Raw genomic sequence first — 21365 nt, forward strand, 5'->3', positions numbered from 1 at the left:
AGTTACTCAGTAAATATTTGTTGGTTTGTTGGGTTACTGTAGCTTTTCTTAAACATTTTTAACTAGTGCTTTGAGTATAATCAAAGGCAAAATAAAATTACTAAAATATAAATGTTAGTAACTAAAATATTATAGCTGTGTTTGAAAGTTGCCACAATAAAAATTAGAAGTAATATATGTACCTTGCCCCCAACTTGGTCTCTTTAAATCAGTTTGTAATTAGATTAGATTGTAAGTTCATAGAAAAGACGACTTTTGTTTTATCAATAATTGACCTTATCCTTTCATTGATGAAGAATATTGGCTAGTTTTTCTGTAATATTAGTTTTTATACCTATCCTATTTAAGATCCAGACTTGCTAATATAGTCTGTTGAGTATTCAATCTATTTTAAGAATAAGACCAAATAGGTGTCAGGGCTTCCATAAATATATCAAAATTTCAAGACAAAGCAAAAGACAACTAAGTCATACGTGTTAGTATATAATTACATGATAGAAAGGATGAGATTTTGTACTAAATTAACACTTTTATGTTAATCTTCCTTTAGTTGTAAAACAAGCATTTAACTTTTGAAAAATATAATTTCAGTAGTAGTAGTAGCCTTACAGCCATTTAAAAATTAAAATTAAAATTTTAAAATTTTAAATTAAAAAATTAGGAATCATTAATTATTTTTTTAACTTTCTCTCTTCCCTATATTTTTCTTTGCTATTAAAACTGGTAAAGATAGCCGGGCAGTGGTGGCGCACGCCTTTAATCCCAGCACTTGGGAGGCAGAGTTTGAGGCCAGACTGGTCTACAGAGTGAGTTCCAGGACAGCCAGGGCTACACAGAGAAACCCTGTCTCGAAAAACCAAAACCCCCAACAAAACCAAAAAGCAAAAACCAAAAAAACTGGTAAAGATAAGCTGAACACGGTGACGGCACTTGCCTTTAGTGCTAGCTCTTGGGAGGACAGGAGTCAGATGTTCAAGGTCATCCTTGGTCTCCGACTCAGGGTGTTCTTCATCTTAAAAATGTAAAGCTGGTTGAAGTAGAAGTAAAGAACTGGGCTGGAGAGATGGCTCAGCCGTTAAAGGCTAGGCTCACAACCAGAAATATAAGAAGTAAAGACTGTTTTATTTTAGGAGAGCTCTGCTTACACTCCTGATTAGTTAGTGTTTTGCATTTTAGTTAATAATGTGTAATCTCTTTGAAGATATAATAAATTTTCTGTTCCTAAGTTATAAATGTGTCTAGTGATTGGATTTCCAGAGATAACTATTATTGACTATCTTGGTGACTTAAAAACTTAGATTTGAACAGAAAGTTGTTCTTAGAATAACATTTATACTTAGAAGTACAAACTAGAAAATACCAAAATAGCACTCTAACCATATTAACTTTGAATCTTACCTGTATAACAAAGGCTCTTGGCCTGTCTGAGGAAGCATAAAATTCTAGAGCAAAGGCACACCTGTTCAGTATGTCTATAGTAGTTCACACGTTACTATAGAAAGAGATGCAGTTGATTATCTATATCCACATTTATTGAGCATCCCCTCCCCAGGTCCAATACTAGAGGCAAAACTGTTCTCAAAGATGCTGTTGCTGTTGGGATAGTGTTCTGACTCTTTAGTTTAGATCCTTCTGTGCTTGGATTACGGTGATGTAGTGGAATGACAGCCAGCCTTTACTGAGCTCTATTTTGTTATGTACCAGCTCATTGAATCTTCAGTAGTGCCACAAGAGGTAGTCATTAGGATCTTTGTTGTTTTCCACTGAGGAGCTGTGGATTTTGTTAACATTTGCATGTTTCCAGTGCTCATGTTTGATTCCTTTTTTTTTTCGAAGTAAAACTTTTACTTGTAAATATAATTTTTGTTGTATTTGAAACTCCATGAGCATGAACAAATTACTTAATCATTTTTAAAAGATCTTTTTATTAGCTTTGATACATATGAAATATGTTTGCTTGTTAACATTCTTGGTTTTGGCTTTGGGTCTTAGGCTTTGCATAAGTGCATTTTGATCATTGATTTATAATGTAAAAGTTGTTTTTTTTTCTCTTGTAGTTTTAAATTTACATCACTTGATAACATGACTGCTAGGAAAGTGCAGGTTTTGAGTAGTTTTCTAATGATAATGTCATTAGTTTTTATTTATGAGCCTGTATCCTACTCCAGCTTTAAACTCCGCACAATCCTCTTGCTTCAGGTTCTTCTGAGTGCTGGGATCTCATGTAGAAGCCACCATATCTAGCCTTTTTCATAGTTTTCCTTTTTTGTTGTTTTCGAGGTTAATCCCATCTAGCCAAGGATGACCTTGAATGTTTGGTCCTTTTATCTCCCAGATTCTGAGATTACAGGCTTGTGCTGCCACCATGCCCATTTTTATGTGGTGCTGGGGCTCAAGCCCAGAAATTTATGCATGCTATGAGTGTACTTTTCCTTCTGAAATATACTATGCTACTTCTTAGCCCCCTCTTTAAAAAAATTGTTTTACGGGGGCTGGAGAGATGGCTCAGTGGTTAAGAGCACTGACTGCTCTTCCAGAGGTCTTGAGTTCAAATCCCAGCAACCACATGGTGGCTCACAACCATCTGTAATTGGATGCGATGCCCTCTTCTGGTATGTCTGAAGACAGCCAGTGTACCCACATACATGAAATAAATAAATAAATCTTAAAAAAAAAAAACAATAGCTTATAAAAAAAAAAAAAATTGTTTTACAAGTAAATTGTATAGCCATTACTTAATTTTAAGAAAAGAACAAGGCAAATGGTAGTTAATTGATACAGACACACAAGGAGTTGTATTTCATTTTATAGAAGGATTTGAGAAATTTCCAAAACCTACTAGAGAAGAATATCTTGATGTACAGATTCTTACTGATGCCGTGACACTCCTTACTCCTTTAAAAAAATCATTTTTTCATAGGGGGCACCACTGTCTTTTGATTATCTAGTTTTTTAGCTATCATTTTATAATGAACATACCTTAATTTTAGTTAGGAAGATAGAAAATTAGTCTAGAAGTAAACATATTCTTGTATTTTTTTATTATTATTATTCCTGCAGTCACTGACTGTAGCTTTACAAATTGAGTTGGAAAGTTACAGAATGTGTATGGAAGACCAGGGATTAAAATGTCTTTGCCAGCTCAGGAGATGGCTCAGCATTTAAGCTCTTACTTGGGAATTCCTGTCCTCCGAAATGCAAGTAAAATGCCCAGACACCACCTGCCTGTAATTCCAGGTGGAGATGGATACCAGAGGAAACTGGTTATCAAGAGAAGGCAAACTGTTGAGCTCTGTGTATGACTGAGGTTAAGATGATTTTCATTCCCAGCAGCAGTATCATCCTCCGGTGTCCTTACGTGTCCTTGCCTCCATGTAAAAGTGCATCCCCCACTACAAAAACATGTACACACACACATGGACTCAACATGAAAATTGTAAAAAACTGTTTTTCAAGTTTTGTGTGAGTATGATACTCTGGATGTTTTACTCTTAGGTGTAAAACCACCTGGATTCTCATTTCTTTCTCCCTTCAGTCTAAACTGTTTAAATCATAGATTAATTTTTCTAAGAGGAACATAATGTTTTTGCAATGAAAGTAATATTTCATTGTTTATAATTCGAAAAGAGATAGCATTTTTGTGACAAATTCCAAGTAAGCCAAGCAGATGTTTCTAATTTTTCTCACGTGGCTTTACATTCCCTGCACTCTGAGATACGTAGCTATGAAGCTGCTTCTAAGTAAAATTGATATCTGTAAGACTGTGTGCCAAGCAGTATCTATTGCTTTTTAATCTCTTAAGATTATATCATTAGTTTTCATTGAAAGAGCTTACAAACTTTTTTTGCATTGAAATTGTCGACTTGACATGTGGTTGTAATTTGGCATCCCACCATTTTTGAATTTTAACCTTTGGTTTTACTTTTCTTGTATGCACAATGGATACAAATGTATCTGTGACAGGAGAACTTAAAATATGTGAATTCATTGATTCTGTCTTTGTGAGGTTGTCACAATAGTGCTGTTTCATTAAAGACTTGTGTATGGTAGGGATTATCTTCAAAGTGGGTAGGATTTTCTGTTTGAAGAAATAAGATGATTGTTACTCCAACAGAATTTTTTTCTTCTAATTTTTTATGAAGCACCCAGCTTGAAGAGTTTGAAATGGACTTTACCACTGAGAAATCAAGATGGCAGCCCATTATGGGGAATTGAGGAAAATGGATTAATGCAAGAATGCTGTGAGATTACACAACCAACACAGGATTCTGTTAATACGGATTCCATGAAATGAATGATTCTTAACCAACACAGGTGGACAGTGGAATTTACTTCCTAAAGACTTGTTACAATATCATGTACATTTTTGACATCTGGAGAAGATTCTGCATTTCTACAAATGGTAGTTTGTATTCCTGGAATTTCTTGCACTTTGATCTGAGTGACCTTACGAAATGTTAACTTTAATAAAATCTCTAGAACTTAAAAATTTCTCAGTTTGGGCCTTTTATAAAATTTTTTTCAGTGGATGTTTCATTAAATGTTCATTTCACCTTAATAACATTTTGACCTTTATAGTTGATTTTCATTAAAGTATACTGAATAAAACTGGTAAAATGGAATGGTTTTCTTTGTATGGGATTTATATGTATTAGAAAACCTGGATTTTCCTGTGCTTAAGTGGAATGGTCCTTTGGTAAAAATGGATATATTCTCTCTCCCCCATCTGCCGTTCTTTTTCTTCCTTTTCTTCCTCCTCTTCCTCCTCCTCTTCTTTTTTAAAATTTTTTTTCAGGACAGGGTTTCTCTGTATATCCTTGGCTGTCCTGGAACTCTGTAGACCAGCCTGGCCTGGAATTTGCAGTGATCTGCCTGCCTCTGCCTCCTGAGTGCTGGGATTAAAGCTGTATACCACCACACCCAGTTTGGTTGGTTTTTTTATTATAGGGTTTAAATAAATTTCTTTAAGACTGTTTGGGTTGTTTCAAAATCTGTTGCATTTTTGGTAATGGGAACCTTGAAAGGTGTCATGAGATTATAGTGAATATATAATATAAAACAAAGTACTCATTGGCTGTACAGTCCAAGACAGTCTCAGAGTCTTTCAATTTTTGTTGATGAAAGTGGTCCTTCGACATATGTTTCTAAAGTTTAAAACATTTTGCAATGAAATGCTCATCCGAATATTTGAGTTGTACTGATTTGTATTGTCTTACATTAGAGGTGTTTTTGCAAAATGTCTTTGGGTATACATGCAAGGGCTTAACTTCATATGACAGTGTAATTGACATTTGAAAAAAAAATCCTCGTTTTTCTTGGTCTGTGCAGTTGGGAGTTTAAAATGAATCCTGCCATGCTTTAGATTGGTTACCCATGGTTGAAATCAAATGCCAGGTTTTTATTTATTGCTACTTTGGTTCCGAATATTATAAAGCAGTGGTGGGGATTTTGTTGAACAAATGATTTTTTTTTAGTATAGAGAACAAAGAATAAAATAATCTATTAATGTAAGATGCTTTACAATACACACCTGTAGTTAATCACTGATGCAGTGTTTGAATGATGTGAGGATGTTGGTCTTTGTAAACTGAAAGCTGAGCTTTTGGATTTTTGATGTTGATGGAAAAATATCTGTAGCATTGAAACTTGATTATGAACTTTACATTTACTTAGACTTAACATAATCGCTTTTGGTTGTAAAACCGTTAGATTGCTTCCCTGATGGTGTGACATGGTTCTGACCAATGGGTTCAGTAAAGGAGTGTTTGAAGTTCTTTGGGCATGTGTGTGTGGTTGGTTACTTGTCTGCATGGGAGAGAACACGGTTGCATTGTAATTGTGGTTCTGTAGACCTTGTGCTTCCATCTTGAGGGAGGGAGTTTGTCCTCAGTTGATAATTGGGTGGTAGATGTGGTCTATTATTGTCACCTGTGGTTGATGAAATGTGAGTGTACCTAGAATTTGACTTGAAACATGAATGAAGGGTTCTTTTGGTTTTGGAGTTGAGGTTGAGTGTTTGATTTAAAAGTGACCAAGGTTGGTCTATATTCTTGAATTTGAAGTTATCCATTTTGCCCAAATATATATATTTGAAGTTAAATACATTTGATGTGTGGCACTTCTAAGGTTAACGGTTTTTGCAAAGAAGTTTGTTTCTTCTGGGGGAAAAATGGTTGTACTGACTTTCGCTCTACTGCAGTTGAACACTAGGGAGGCGCTCTTGAGTTGTAAAAAAATTTACCCCTTCCAGTTGAGGTGGAAAATTCCCCCTTAATCTTTCAATGTTTTTAGGCACCATAAAGAAGGCAAGAGTTGATTTAATTTATGGTGTTGAAATGTTGCTAATATTTACAAGCCATTTTACCCATGGTGGGGTGTTAATTTTTTTTTAAAGATTAGTACTTAAACTGAGCTTTAGAGTCTCTAAAAATTATCTTTATTTCAAAATGGCTTGATAAAACTCCACTTCCTGTCCAGGGAGGAAGTTATTTTAGCTCAAGGACTGAAATATTTAGCAGATCTTTAGACAAAAGGAACAAATTACATTTCTCTCTGGCTTAAAAAGGGTGCTTGAGCCAGAGGGGGTTAAGAAGCCCTTCCCCCTCCCCGATGGAGTGGTCTGGAGGGGCAGGGAGGTGTAGAGTTGGGGGTCTCTAGGCTCCCTTGGATGGAGGATCTGGTTCTTTTTCTTTCTTTCTTTTTTTTTTTTTGGTGGAGATGAAGGGGTGGGTCTATGGTACATCACCTGAGTTGTGGGGTAAATGTAGAGAGTGTCAATCAAAGGCAGAGCTCTCAGAGCTGGGAAGGAGGCTCTAGATGGCGGCTGTGCCTTAGAGAGAGCGCGCTTTGCTCCCTGCTTCGGTTCACTTTACGCAACTTTCCCTAACTTTCGGGCAGCCTCAGGGGGCCCCCGCAGCCCCCTGCCTCTCCTAGTGACTTACTGGGGTCGATCCGAACCTTTTTTTGGGAGAAAAGCTGCTTTTAGGAGCTTTTTTTTCGTGCCTTGTTGGAAGAAGCTGCCGTATTGAGAGCCCAGGTCGTTGTTTTTTCCAGCTTAGAAGCCATGGCGCACCTCCATTTTTGTGCGCTCTCCTAATGAGGTTTTTTTTTCCCCTTCCGGACCTGTTTTAGTATTAATTATTGCTTTATTTTTTGACAAGTCAACATATTTCAGGATTATTTCATTTACTTTTTGTTTTTTAACGGAGGATTTTGCGTTTTAAAAATTATTTTGGATCTGATATTTTTCTAGTACTAGACAGGACTCTTGCTTTGGACATACTACATGGATCAGGTAAGTCCATGATAATCAGTGATAATTTAAAAAAATTTATGTTGAAGTTGGCTTTATTTACTGTAAATATGAGAAATTCCTGGATGACGCAATAAGATACAGAGATTGTTATTTGTATCCAGTGTGTTACTTTTGAGAAACTTTCCTTATTGATAGTGATGCTTCTACCGTTCAGTTTATCCCCCACTTATTTTAAAACGGAAAAATAGAAATATTTTGTTTTTTTGGTGGTTATCGTTGTTGCATTACATGAATATCGCTAACATCGTCAGGACTTTGTTCCTGATAATAAAACCGTCCACAGAAGCTGGGACCTTACCTTTCTTTCAACTTTTGACAGTAAATACCTGGGCACAGGACTTCAAAGCAAACACAGATTCCCCCTCCCCCTTAACATTTAAGAATTAAAAGATGATGAGAAATAAGGACAAAAGCCAAGAGGAGGACAGTTCGCTACACAGCAATGCATCGAGGTATGAGCTATCAACTTTCTTTTCTTTCTTTTTTTTTTGGGGGGGGGGAACCTCAGCTTACACTTGTTTACTTTGACAGACATGGATTGCTGTCTGTATTTCAAGAATTTTCTAACTTGGGTTGATTTTTAAAGCGTGACCTTGAGATTGCTAACATGCCACACCCTGATTTTTTGGTATCAATTTATGAAAGTTGAGTTGTGACTTAAGGCCTCTTACAGCATTCAGAAGGTAAGGTACTTTCATACGGAGGGGCCTTTCCTAGAAACTGTAGTTTTTCTGTCAGTATATTTTTAGTTTTTAGGTTTTCATGCTGCAGAAAAATGACCTTGTCTGTTTAGCTATTGCTGCATTGCACCATTTTACATACAAGGCAAATTTTTTTCTTTGAAGAATCTGGGATATTCAAACTTGTAACCAAGGGCCATAGTGCAGTCTGGTAGTAGTAAATTATAGTAAATAGACATTTGAGAAAGTTATATGAATGAAAAAATGTACATTTAAAAACGGAATCACAAATAGGACCCTTTGACTGATGCCTTTCAGTTTATATTTTTGATTGTTTCTTTGATACATGTGACAATTTAAAAAATATGCTTATGACTTATCAAAACCTTAATAGTTCCTGAGATCATTAAATCTGTAACCACAAAAATCCTGGAATGCTATTAATACTTAAGCTTTGTGTTTGCTACTACCAATATGTAATTGTAAATTTTATGCTTAAAATGTTACAAGGTTTATATTTGTGTATATTAAGACAGTCCTTTCTGATTGGTAATTGTATTTTATTTTATTCTATGTTTTAGTTGGTGCTGCTTTAAATGTATCCATTTATTTTGACAGTCCTCTGGAATGCTTTCTCTTCTTGAAGCTTTATAATGTACTGTTTGTTTAAATCATGATTTGTCTCTCATTCCTTGAAGTAGCTTATCAGTGACTGAAGTAATAAAGCCTTAAGATTTTTTGTTGTATGACTGTATCTTTATGTTAATTTACAAAATGTGAATGCATTTCTGGATGTGTTCTTAAGAATTGTCATGTCATAGTTTTAAAATCATGCAGCTAACAAGGATGTGATTGGTATATGATCCAATTTTGATTTTATTTTGTAATATTGCATAAAATTATTTTTCTAAATTAGCTTGTAAATATGAAATATAGTTTATTACAAATTGAATTTACTCTCTACTAAAAATATTTTGAGCCTTGTTTTTTAAAGTACATTTCCAAATTTCTTTGCAAATTGAGTAGTTACAATTTTGGATATCTTTTAAGTTGCTTTTGTAATTATTGGGTCATATATAGGACAGAAAGCTTCTAATGCAAAACTAATTTTCTGGAAAGTAACATTTTGAAGGTATAGGAAACTCCAGATATATTTGATAATTATGAAAGACCCAATATTAAAGTTGTTACTCCCTTGAGTATATGATTTGCATATTCTCACCAGGGTTTTGGCTTTCTTATGCAAGGTTTTTTGTTTCATTGATCAGACTATGCTCTAACTCAAAGTGATGTCTTTGAATAAACTTACTTTTATCTGGGTAATAACTTGGGCATTGTCATGCATTTATTTCTTTTAGTCAAAACAAGAAGTAAATTTTTAATGCTTTTGCGAAGTATAATTTAAATCATATATTTGAATGTCAGAATACTCTAGACTCGTTGAAGATGGAGTTACTTTTAAATTACTGTTACCTTTAAGTTATATACATGTTAATGCCTGTACACAGTTATGAAATCACTTCCTTTAAAGATTGTAAAGTTTAAGGAATGTTTGTGTTGTTTTGTGTGATGATATTTCTCAGGAGTTGAAATTCATGTTGCTCTTGTGTAGCTAGCTGATCCTGGGTCAGTCATCCAGTAAGTTGCCAACTGTAGAGACTTAATTTTTGAAGTATAGTATTTTGGGAACACAACTAAAAACAGCACCTTTGCAGGGGATGAAAGGAATTGTTTTCAGACCAAGTAAATTTTGTAAGGAGAATCACTTGAGAGACTGGGATGAGCAAAAAAGTTTTAAGTAAACTTATTTTGTTTTCCTGTTTCTGAAGCAAGTACTGTACTTTTTTTTTAAAATAGTGAATTTTTAAAAATTTGTATGTGTATTGAATTTTTTTGAAGTTAATGCTGAAGTTGGTGCTTTGTATATCACGATTTCTGGAGATTAAATTTTTACTTTTTAGAATAGTTTTAAACGTTTCACATTAGTAAATTTTTAAATACAGTAGTCTTAGTGATGGACATATAAAGTATGCCAAACACTTACCTAAGTTATATCCAGGAATGGAAACTAGGGGGAAGGGAATGCACATGTTCTAGGACATGGCATTTCTAAACTGAAAATTAAATGTCTATCTAAAAATCGTCTGCCTTTGAGCCATATTTTGGTATCCAGAGGTGTGAGTAAATCTTAACGTTCTTCGCTAGTCTCTTATTCTTGTAAGGCGGAGATGATCAGAAAAGGCATATGCAGTGCTTGTGTACTGGAACAGGCAGTTTTAAGTGGCAGCCATTTTATGGCGCCGATAATACTTTTAAAAATCGAATTTTTAAGAAGGCTGAAAACAAATGAAACCTAGTATCAGGACATCCCTTCCCCCATGTTCCCATTAGTACTCTGATGATGAAATAAGGGGCAGCTCGGTAGCTGGCGCAGGCAGCAGTTCTCGGAGGCCCTGGCATCTTGGTGCAGGTCCAGCTCAGTCACAAAATGGCTGTTCCTTTGTGCCGCAGCGCTGACAGACATACTGCATTGCACTGTGTACTCGCCAAACAGCAGGAAGTTGCTGTGCGGAGTTCAAAGGCCGGCCGGCGCTGGCGGCGGGTGCCGATTGGCTGTGTGAGCGCCTGGTAACAGCAGGGTCAACGGCGGCGCCGTCGGGCTGGTCCCGCCCCTTGACGTCAGACGGAGTGGGCGGGAGAACGCGGTGACGCGAGGCCTCGTGCGTCGGTCCGCTGCTTCCTCTATGGGCTCCGCTAGTGCCGGGGGCGGGGCAGAGGAAGGGAATTTTGGTCCGGACTTTCCGGTGGGCGGCTACTTTCCGGACCGATTTTGATCCTTGCAGTCCTTAGGCCTGGCCTGTAGTGGTCTACACCACACCCGACAGTGTGTTCCCGAGTCCGCTCTTGGAATGTTTATCCTCTTTTGAAGAAAAGACTTACTAATCGTAAATCTCCAAGTAGTACGCTAGGTTTTTTATTTACAGTTTTCGCTTTTTTTTTTTTTTAATGTTCCGGTGCGCTTTCTCCCGTTTAGTCCCTCGTTCTGTGTAAAGAGATTAGTGAGTTTCATTTTGTTCCCATTGGTTGTAAGCAGTTCAGTGTGAGTGGAATGTTTTTAATTCAAAGGCCTTAACGGGTGTTTAAGCTCTGTGTCATACATGGCTCATAAACCAAGGGAAGAGCATTTGAGCTTGTCCCCGTGCATTTTTACTTGGTATCAAACATTTTCTCAATTGACATTTGAGGAAGAAAAACTCAGGTCAGTATCTGTTCAGTGGTTTCTAAGAATCGCAGTGGGGTAGTTTAAGAAATGGCCTAGGAACGCTTAGTTATGATTACAAGTGTCAGTGCATTAGGCAGTACGTTACTGTTTAGTGTCAGAAAACTATTAAAGTGTTACTGGCACTGGCTAAGACTCACCCTTCGCTGGTAGCAGAATTACTTGGTAAGGCCTTGAATGTCTTGGCTGTAGTCTCCCTTTAATTAATTTTGGGAAACTCTGTGTGGCTGCTCATTTTCCTGCCTTGTTTCGGGTCCCTTGTAAAAATTTATTTTTAAAAATAGTTTACCAATTACGGCACCAAATTAAATCATAAATGATGAATTTGACCTTGAAGAAAAATCAGTGTTAGTACATTTCTTTGTTTAAATATCCTTCCTTTCAGTATAATTTAGGAATATTAAATAAACTATTCCTTAGGAGGCACTATTAGCAATTCAGTAGACTATACTTTTAAGTATGGGTAACTGAGTGTGGTGGCGTATACTTTTCATTCAGCGTTGGCCAGTAAGTAGTAGAGGGAGGCAGACCAATGAGTTCAAAGCCAGACTCGCCTGCAAACAGTTCCAGGACAACCAGGGCTATACAGTGAGACAGTCTTAAAGAAGAAAGAAAAATGATATTGGCTTCTGCAATGCTCCTAGAAATGTTTTTATGAGTGTTTGTGAAAGGAACAATTCCCTATAATGGATTTTATAGATTTTCCTTAATCCTGGTTGTTTAGGTGAAATTCTTAGTAAATTATGGTATTTTAAGATTGTTACACCAAAGAATTAGGAAAATTTACTGATGTTTATTATGCACAAAATGGTTAAACATCCTTAGAGATCTGTTTTGTAAATTGGCTTTGTATTTACTAGTTTCTAACATTTTAAAGATAAAAGGAAGAAAAAAAGTATCTTGACACTAGAAGGAAGATAGCAATCCCATCTTCCATTTTTTTTGTGTATTGGAATTAAATTATATTAGTATTAGGTTTTAGTGTTTGCTTGTAGCCAACATTGCATTGTGTTTATGAGAGTATAAACAGTTTTATGGAAGGTATTTTCAGCCTAGATATTGCCCTGTACATGTTTGTGTGTATTATCATCACTGGTCTGATGATTTGGGAACTGATTTCAAGTAGAGCCAGTGAACATACCAAAATATTATTCTAGGTCTGCCCTTTGAGCCTTTTCCTTACACCCTGTGTAAATATGTCAGGAAGTGCCAAGAAATGTGTGTGTTTCACTATTTAAAATTTGGACTTTGGTGACACTTGACTTTAGTCCCACCTATCAGGAGGCAAAGGCAGGCAGATCTCTGAGTTTGAGGCCTTCCTGGTCTACAGAGAGTGTTCCAGGACCTAGAAAAACCCTGTCTTGAAAAACCAAAACAAACCAAAAAATCCCCGCAAAAGAAAACCCTTGTACTTTGTAATCTTTTTTTTTGGGCCCTTTTACTGTTAGTGCCTTTTGTAGATTAAGTTAGTGAGGGTTGGGAGATGCCGTTTACTTGGTAGTCTGTAAGAAGCCTCTGGGTTTGGTTCCTAATTTCATAAAGTGGATGTGACATACCTGAAATATTTTTATTTGGGGTGTGGATCCTGGAGAATAAGAAGTACAAGGTCATCTTCAGTTTTGTAGAGTGTTAGACTAGCCCTGGATACCTGAGACTAAGGTTCCAAAATAAGATTTAAAAGGTGGAGTTAATGGAGGTTTGCAAACAATATTTGATATGTTTTGCAAGCTAATTGTTTGAGGAATGAATGTATAATTTTATGTGAACTGTGTATACTTTATTTGAACTATGTATACTATGTGAGTGTGCCCAGTTGTCTAAATTTGCACCACACAGTCACTAAGATCACCTGAGATGTCCTCACCCACACCATCTCTCCCAGAAAATTTGGCATAGTGAACTTGTCCCTAACAAGAAAATTGTATGGGTACTAGTAAGTCTGGTGCTTTTTTTTTTTTTTCTTTCCTGTTTATGGGCAGCTACTACTGAAGATCCTTAGTGCTTTAGCTTTGCCTGACTGCTTTAGAACTCTTTCTTGAGGAGTGTTAATCTAACAAAGAAACTGTGTTTAAACACCTGACCTTTACCCTATTAGCAGAATAACTTGTGCATACCAATAAAAACCACTTCTACATTGCTTATCTTAGGAGAGAGTTACTTTTGCACACCAGTAGAAACAACTTCTACGATTGCTTATCTAGGTGATTGTCATGTTGCTGAGTATTACCTCATCCCTTCCTACAAGATTGGGCAGTCTCTCCAATGTTGTCAAGACTGAAACTAATTTGACCCAATCATCAAATACCCAGGGGCTGCTTTCCCTTTTAAATGGGCAATTGTGTATCACAGTGGTTACTTTGTTTATAAGTATGCTGTGACTGCTGATACCTAATCAATTTGTGCCTAGTTGATGAGATAACACTGGGGCAGAGACTTCTGCAAAGCTATGTTGGAAACATTTGAGCTCAAATTGGGATATGAGGGTCAGGCCTTTCTGAAATAATTAACAAGCATAAATGGAAGTTGCCATTCATGTTGTGTTTTCTGAAACAGTTTGAGCTTGCTTATTGTGGATGGATCAGCCTGTTTGGCTGTTTTCAGACGTCTTTCTGACTAGCTATCACATTTTTTAAAAAGGTTGTGGATTCTCTTATAGTTTGGGGGAAAGATACCATTGTTGTTTCGTTTTTTTTTAATTTATTCTTTTTATGAACATTAGTGTTTGGCTAGATGTACACTGTGTGAGTGTGCCTGGTGCCCTGGGAGGCCAGGAGAGGGCATTGTATCCCCTGGGACTGGAGTTAATGAAAAGTGTGAGCTGCCATGTGGGTGCTAGGAATCACATACCTGCATCCTATCCAAGTGCTCTAACAGGCTCAGCCGTCTTTCTGTTCTCACCCCTTTAAGGAGCTGGGTAAAGGTTAGGCTTAATTTTATGGTTTAATTCTCAATCATGTTCTTGCTAGTCAAGAGCTGTGTATGTAGTTGATATCAATTCAGCTTTTACTTTAGTACTTTATAAAAGCCTCCAATTTACATTATTTGGGGGCATGAAATTTCTCATCTTGAATGTAGACCTTTGAGAATAACCTCAGGAGGCAAGTCCCCCTTTAAAATCTTGGATGCTTTTTTTTTTTTTTTTTTTGAGACAGGGTTTCTCTGTGTAGCCCTGGCTGTCCTGGAACTCACTCTGTAGACCAGCCTGGCCTCGAACTCAGAAATCCGCCTGCCTCTGCCTCCCAAGTGCTGGGATCAAAGGTGTGCGCCACCACTGCCCGGCTTTTTTTTTTTCTTTAATAAAGTCAGTTTTATTTTTTTTCTTCTTGAGAAGAGCTAGCCCCAGTTGGAGCCTGATTATTCTTCCTGTTGTATGAGTTACAGCCCTGGCCTTTGGCAGTATAACTGAGTTCCCTTCCCCTCGGGTAATTACCGCCTGTCTTACTTAACTCTGCCCCATTTTGCTCTTCAAGCTGTCCTAGGAAAGCTGACTAGTGAGTGAGCTTTTCTAGTAGTAGTCAGTTGCATCCCATCTAGTTGGCTGGGGTTAGCCTTCCCTAGTTCTATACCCTGATTTGCCTGCCCATCGCTGCTATGCACTGTATTCCCTTGGAACTATAGTGCCAAGACTTGTGGGACTTGTTTGCATTTCAGTTTGTTTGTCTGTCTCAGATATTGAAGGTCTTTTATTCAAGTTCGGCCCTACCTTTCAGCTTAAATTTGTAAAAAGCTCTCCATGTGGTTCAGATTTACCAGTGTTTTCCTATTTGTAGTGTCTCCATGTGTTCCAAATCTTCCGATGGAACGTGCTCTTATTTTCTTTAGTAATAACCCCTGGCCTGTCACATCTTCTTTGTTGATACTTTCAGGCCAGCGTTTTTAGTTTGCTGTTCAGGAAATAAGAGATGGATGGAATTCTGAGGAGAAAGTTAGAGGTTTCGTGGAGAGGAAATGTTTTTGGGTTGAGCATTCTCCAGCTGCAGGAGCTCGTGTCAAACGTGGACTGAGGACCTGTTCTATGTAGGCAGGGTTCCTTCTGTGTCCCAATTTGCTGTACATTCTGGTGGTCTCATTTGTAGTGTATTTCATACTCAGGCTCCTCAGATGGATCCAGGAGTTTGTTTGGACATTATAATCTCTTTAAGTTTACTTAGTACCTTTTCAAATCTTAAAATGAACTACTTAATTTCAATACATTTATATTCCATTTTGACTTCACCTTCTCCCTGTGTCGTTTGGTTTTTCAAGACAGGGTTTCTCTGTGCAGCCCTGGCTGTCCTGGAACTCACTCTGTAGACCTGGCTGGCCTCGAACTCAGAAATCCGCCTGCCTCTGCCTCCCAAGTGCTGGGATCAAAGGCGTGCGCCACCACTGCCCGGCGTCCCTGTGTCTTATAGAGGCAATTATCTTACCAGATTATCCAGGAGTGGAGTATAAATTGTAACTGGTATCAACATTTTAAAATCGATTAAAAAATCCTTAGGGACTCTCATTCATGTAGTCTGTCTGTCTTTTTGAAACAGGGTTTTACTTTATAGCCCCGGTTGGCTTGTAGCTTACTCTGTAGGCCAGGCTGGCTTTTGAACTGGGTCTGCCTGCCCCTGCCTCTGGTGCTGTGATTAAGAAAGGCATGTGCCAACAGCCTGTGCTGCTGCCTTTTTTTTTTCTTCTTCTTTTTATTTTTTATTTTTGAGACATGGTCTCTCTGTATCCCTGGCTGTCCCAGAATGCTATATAAACCAGGCTATCCTCTGCTGAGGTCCACCTGCCTCTGCTCCAGAGTCCTGGGGCTAAAGACACATACTACCCAAGCCCCAGTGGCCCTGTTTTTGTAATCTTTGTACTTTGATAGGTATCAAATTTGTAGAGATGGTTGTGAGAGACTATTTAAAAGAAAATAATGAGAAGGGTTGGTAAGAGCTGCCACTCATTGTGCCTGCCATGAACCCAGGCTTGCTCCTGAAGAGGACTGATTATCATCCCTGATTGTAAATGAGAAAACTGAAGTATAATGTATAAAGTATGATGGAATTCTGACTCAGGTTTTTGGTAGCTCTTGGATGACTGTTGATTCAGAAAAAGCTGTAGAAGAAATTAGGTGAGGTCATCCCCCTCCCTCCCTCCCTCCCTCCCTCCCTCCCTTCCTTCCTTCCTTCCTTCCTTCCTTCCGTGGTGTATGTAGTTCATGCATATACTGAGGCCAGATGAGGACATTGGGTGACCTCTGTCATTGCGTGTCCTATACCTATACCTTTGAGACAGGTTCTCACTGAATCTGCAGCTAGGCTGTCAGGCTCCCCTGAGCCTTCTTCCTATATCTCAGCACTGTATTTTCAGATCACACCTTCATTTAATTTAATTTAATTTAATTTAATTTAATTTAATTTAATTTTATCTAACAGTCTTCAGCCGTGCAGTGATGGCACACGCCTTTAATCCCAGCACTTGGGAGGCAGAGGCAGGCGGATTTCTGAGTTCGAGGCCAGCCTGGTCTACAGAGTGAGTTCCAGGATAGCCAGAGAAACCCTGTCTTAGGTCTAGGATTAAAGGCACTGAGAAACCCTGTCTTAGGTCTAGGATTAAAGGTATGCACGCTAGCTAACTTACTTATTTTTAATTTAAAGATTTTAATATATTTATATATTGTGTATGACTGTTTCCTGTATGAATGTTTATGCAATTCATGTGCTTAGTGCCCTTATAGACCAGAAAAGGGTGTCAGATCCCCATGGAAGCTAGAGTTCTAGACAGCTGTGAGCTGCCCTGAGGGTGCTCGGAATTGAGTCTGGAAAAGCAACGAGTGCTCTTTAACTGGGCATTGCCAGCCCCATACTTGGCTTTTTATGAGGATTCTGGGGATTTGAATTTGAAGTCTTTGTTTTTGTTTTTGTTTTTTTTTTTTTTTTTGGTTTTTCGAGACAAGGTTCCTCTGTGTAGTCCTGGCTGTCCTGGAACTCACTCTGTAGACCAGGCTGGCCTCGAACTCGGAAATCCGCCTGCCTCTGCCTCCCAAGTGCTGGGATTAAAGGCATGCGCCGCCACCACCCGGCTAAGGACATCAGATCTCATTACAGATGGTTGGTTGCAAGCACCCTATGGTTGCTGGGGAATTTCAAGTCTTAATGTTTGTGTAGCTAGTGCTGTTACTGCCAAATCTTCTCCTCAGCCCACCTTTTACATTTTATTCTACGTTTTTGAGACTAGGTCTCTACATAGCCCTGGCTGTCCTCTTATTCACTATTTAGATCAGGCTGGCCTCCCGGAGTGGGAGTGTGGGATTAAAGGCGATCTGCACTACTCACACCCACCTTTTTTCATTTTAAAGAAATAAAAAACTCAAAGAGGCCTGTGCATTGTGGATGTGATTTTCAAAAGGCTATCTATTTTACATCAAAAACTGGTGAAAGTGTGGCCATTGAAGTGGTTTCCTTGGCTGTAGTTAACACTGAAGAGCGTAGGTGGATATGTGGCCATTGGGGCAGCTGCATCCTGAAAGTGTTAGGTCGATGGGGAGGTCTCACAAACCTCACTGTCGTTTGGCTTTCCTGCTACATGTGCACTTTGGGCTAGTCTAATCTGTGCTTGTGGTCCCTCTTCTGTATCCTAAGTTAAATTTTTGTGCATATTTTGTTTTGAGAATTACTGGGATTAATGAAAACAAGCATGATAACTGACGGTGGCTTAATGATTAGTGTGTCCCCTGCCCAGATTCAGATACACGATTCTTGACATCCACACAGGAAGTATTGGGGGCTGGGGGGGGTTGCTGAGGTGAAAGTTGGAACTGATGGACCAATGTTCTGTGAAAGTTTGTCTTTTGAATTTAGCTTTGTTATATCTTTATATATTTTACATTATATATGTTTATATTGATTTAATCCTAAACACATTCTTGCTAAGAATTACCTGTGCTGCTTATCAGTCATATCCCCAGAGCTCTTGCTTGGAATTGCTAAAGTGGAGTAACTTAGAGATTGTACCCAGGAGTCTGTATACTTAACAGTCCTCAGCTGACTGCAGATTTCAGAGTTTTCGAAACAGGATAGGGTTGTGTGACAGGTGTATAAGAGAGCTATCAACAGTTTGGATCTCTGTTCTTTTTTTTTTTTTTTTAAAGATTTATTTATTTATTATATATAAATACACTGTAGCTGTCTTCAGACACACCAGAAGAGGGCATCAGATCTCATTACAGATGGTTGTGAGCCACCATGTGGTTGCTGGGATTTGAACTCAGGACCTCTGGAAGTGCAGTCAGTGCTCTTAACCACTGAGCCATCTCTTCAGCCCCCTGGATCTCTGTTCTTTTTCTCTCCTTTTGGAGATGTTTCACCCAGTCTGGATTGTAATTTGAGACAATTAAGCCTTGTCTTCCTGAGTTATGTTTTTGGTGTGTGAGCCGCCACCATCTGCCATTTTGCTCATTTTTAGCTGTCGAATTTTGGGCAAGAACTGGTGAGGTTATCTTTAATGAAGCAGGGTCTGGACAGTGGCAGCTTTTTACCCTGGATGTTGTGTGGCTCCTCATCGTCATCTTCTCTTATTTGGACATATATTCCGTTACTACCCGGTGCTGAGGTGCTGCTGACCTCTAGTGCATAGGCATGTGAGATGCTAAACAGCCTACAGAGGTTCTCCCCTCAACAGTCCAGCTCCAGCTCTGTCAAAGGTGTCCCTAGACAGAAAGCATGGATGACTAAAAATGTGGCGTTTGTGCCACAGTGGATGTTGGTGAGTGCTAAACTGAGACTCCTCACTATGTTTTCTTAGCTAGCTCCAAGCACTCTTGAGGACATGGGAATACATCAAACATTTATTATTGGGATTGGTAACTGGGGCCTTTACTCTCCTTTCATGTTGTGAAGAAAGTCTTTAAAAGTTATAGTCTACATGTTAGCTAGTAAGGAAGTAGACTCAAGGTTTAAAAGGAACTCCTGGCCATTTATTCTTCGTGTTCAGAATATAAATATCCCCTTTGATGGTGGTTAGAATCTTGTTTATGAGTTCAGGGAGGTTTCCTTGTAGCTTCTCTTCAGTTTGGCATGGTTGGTCTTGTTTTTACCTGAGTGGAAAGCTTTCTTTTTGCCTTTAGTATATAACTGTTGCCAGATCCCGATTGTGTGTATTATTTTCCATGCAGATCATTTCTAGCTTCGTTGATGTAATTTACACCCACATTTGCCAGGGCCAATAGTGTGAGTACATGGTAAGCCATTCAAGTTGATGAAATGTCAGTTGGTTATTGGGGAGCAGAAGTAGCATGAGAAAGTTTAAGGTGACTTCTGCCTGGCCCCAGATGAGAAGTTCAGAAACAACTAGATAAATCCTTGATATCTTCCCTGCCTCAGCCTCCAGAATAGCTAGGGCTATAGGCCTGTACCACCAGGTCTGTTACCTCTCACCCATACTAGGATTGACCCTAGAGAGCCTTATGGAGTGATGGGAAAGACCTCTGCTGCTCTAAACTGCAGATCACTGACTGCCTTAATTTGAGAAATACGATTGTTATCCCACGAAATTGTAAGTACCATTTTGTTTATTTTGAATTTTCCCATAGAGAAATGGCAGTTTTTAACAGAAACTGGAAGATCTAATTGGGTTAGTGGTTGAAAAATGGGAATGGGCAGCATTTCATCTGTAAGTAGGAAGGCATAGAGGAGCAGTGTTATTAAGCAGTTGGTTAGAACCAGGAAACAAAAAGCAGGCAGTTCCCATTACAACACTGAGACAGCTTGATTGTGCCAATGTAAATTGCCCTGAAGGTAAGGTAAACAATTTAGAAGTTTATCCAGAGTAACTCCATTTTGATTTTTTTTTTTTGTTACTGATGCATATTATCCAACTCCAAATCTGTGGCCTTCTGTAGACTAATAGTGAGATAGATGTCAGTGAAAGTGGGAGCAGACACACACTCAGTTCCTGCTGCTGCCACTACCTTAAATTCTTTTTAGGCCGGGTGGTGGTGGTACACGCCTTTAATCCCAGCACTTGGGAGGCAGAGGCAGGTGGATTTCTGAGATCGAGGCCAGCCTGGTCTACAGAGTGAGTGCCAGGACAGCCAGAGCTACACAGAGAAACCCTGTCTCGAAAAACAAAAAAACAAAACAAAACAAAAAAAAAAAAAGAAAGAAATTCTTTTTAATTGAAGGAGGACTCATGGCTTCATTACAGAAAATAATTCATTTCAGGTTGGTTCAGAGTGTGTGTGTGTGTATGTATAATATTGTTATACATAATTATTGAATATATTATATAATAATAGCATGTTTATATAATATATAATGCTATAATGTTTTCAATAATATTACATATAATATTTAATATAGTAATATATAACAAACAGATTTGTTATATTGGCCCTGTATACTTGTTTTTATTTTATTTGTTTGTTTTTGTATTTCGAGACAGGGTTTCTCTGTATAGGTAGCTATGGTTGTCCTGGAACTCACTCTGTAGACCAGGCTGGCCTTTAATTCACAGTGATTAGCTTCCTTCCACCTCCTAAGTGCTGGGGTGGTCACTCCGGGAAATTGTGAGCTTGGGTTCCTCAAAGGAGTTGAGATTCAGGTCTTTTTAGCCATAGATAAGTACTGATTTTGGTGGCTACTGAAGTTATATCTTGAAGTGCTGCTAAAGGAACCCTTTAAGAATGTCCTTTGGCTGGGCAGTGGTGGCGCACGCCTTTAATCCCAGCACTTGGGGAGGCAGAGGCAGGTGGATTTCTGAGTTCGAGGCCAGCCTGGTCTACAGAGTGAGTTCCAGGACAGCCAGGGCTACACAGAGAAACCCTGTCTCGAAAAACCAAGGGGAAAAAAAAAAAAAAAAGAATGTCCTTTGACAGTCACCCTCCATTGGCCTTCCATCTGCTGAAACCCTCTTCTGTGGGACCTTTTCTGGGGAAGGGGAAGTAGTTGGTGGGGCAGTTTCTGATTTGGATTCGATGACATCTGATAAAGTAGAAGCCTAGGGCACTGACTTTCAGGGGAAGTTAAGATATGCAGTGAACAGCCTGACATTGTTGGGTGCACATTTAAACCTAGCAGAGGCTGGAAGATCTGTGAGTTCAGGGCCAGCTTGATCTACTTAAAGAGTT

General features: G+C 38.5%; 1 protein-coding gene across 6 annotated transcripts in view; it reads left to right on the plus strand.

Annotated features, from left to right (window-relative positions):
- The window catches only part of Chd2 (chromodomain helicase DNA binding protein 2), a 126893-nt gene that overhangs the window by 10600 nt on the left and 94928 nt on the right, over positions 1-21365 (plus strand). For 3 of the 6 annotated variants that reach the window (XM_028776653.1, XM_028776657.1, XM_028776658.1), the window contains exon 1: positions 11132-11254. In XM_028776653.1, the coding sequence (XP_028632486.1) occupies positions 11154-11254 (101 nt within the window). In that variant the 5' untranslated portion in view covers positions 11132-11153. The other 3 variants (XM_028776655.1, XM_028776654.1, XM_028776656.1) reach the window with 3 other exon arrangements.

The sequence above is a fragment of the Grammomys surdaster genome, unplaced genomic scaffold (genome assembly GCF_004785775.1).
Source record: "Grammomys surdaster isolate TR1022 unplaced genomic scaffold, NIH_TR_1.0 271, whole genome shotgun sequence".
Taxonomy (NCBI): domain Eukaryota; kingdom Metazoa; phylum Chordata; class Mammalia; order Rodentia; family Muridae; genus Grammomys; species Grammomys surdaster.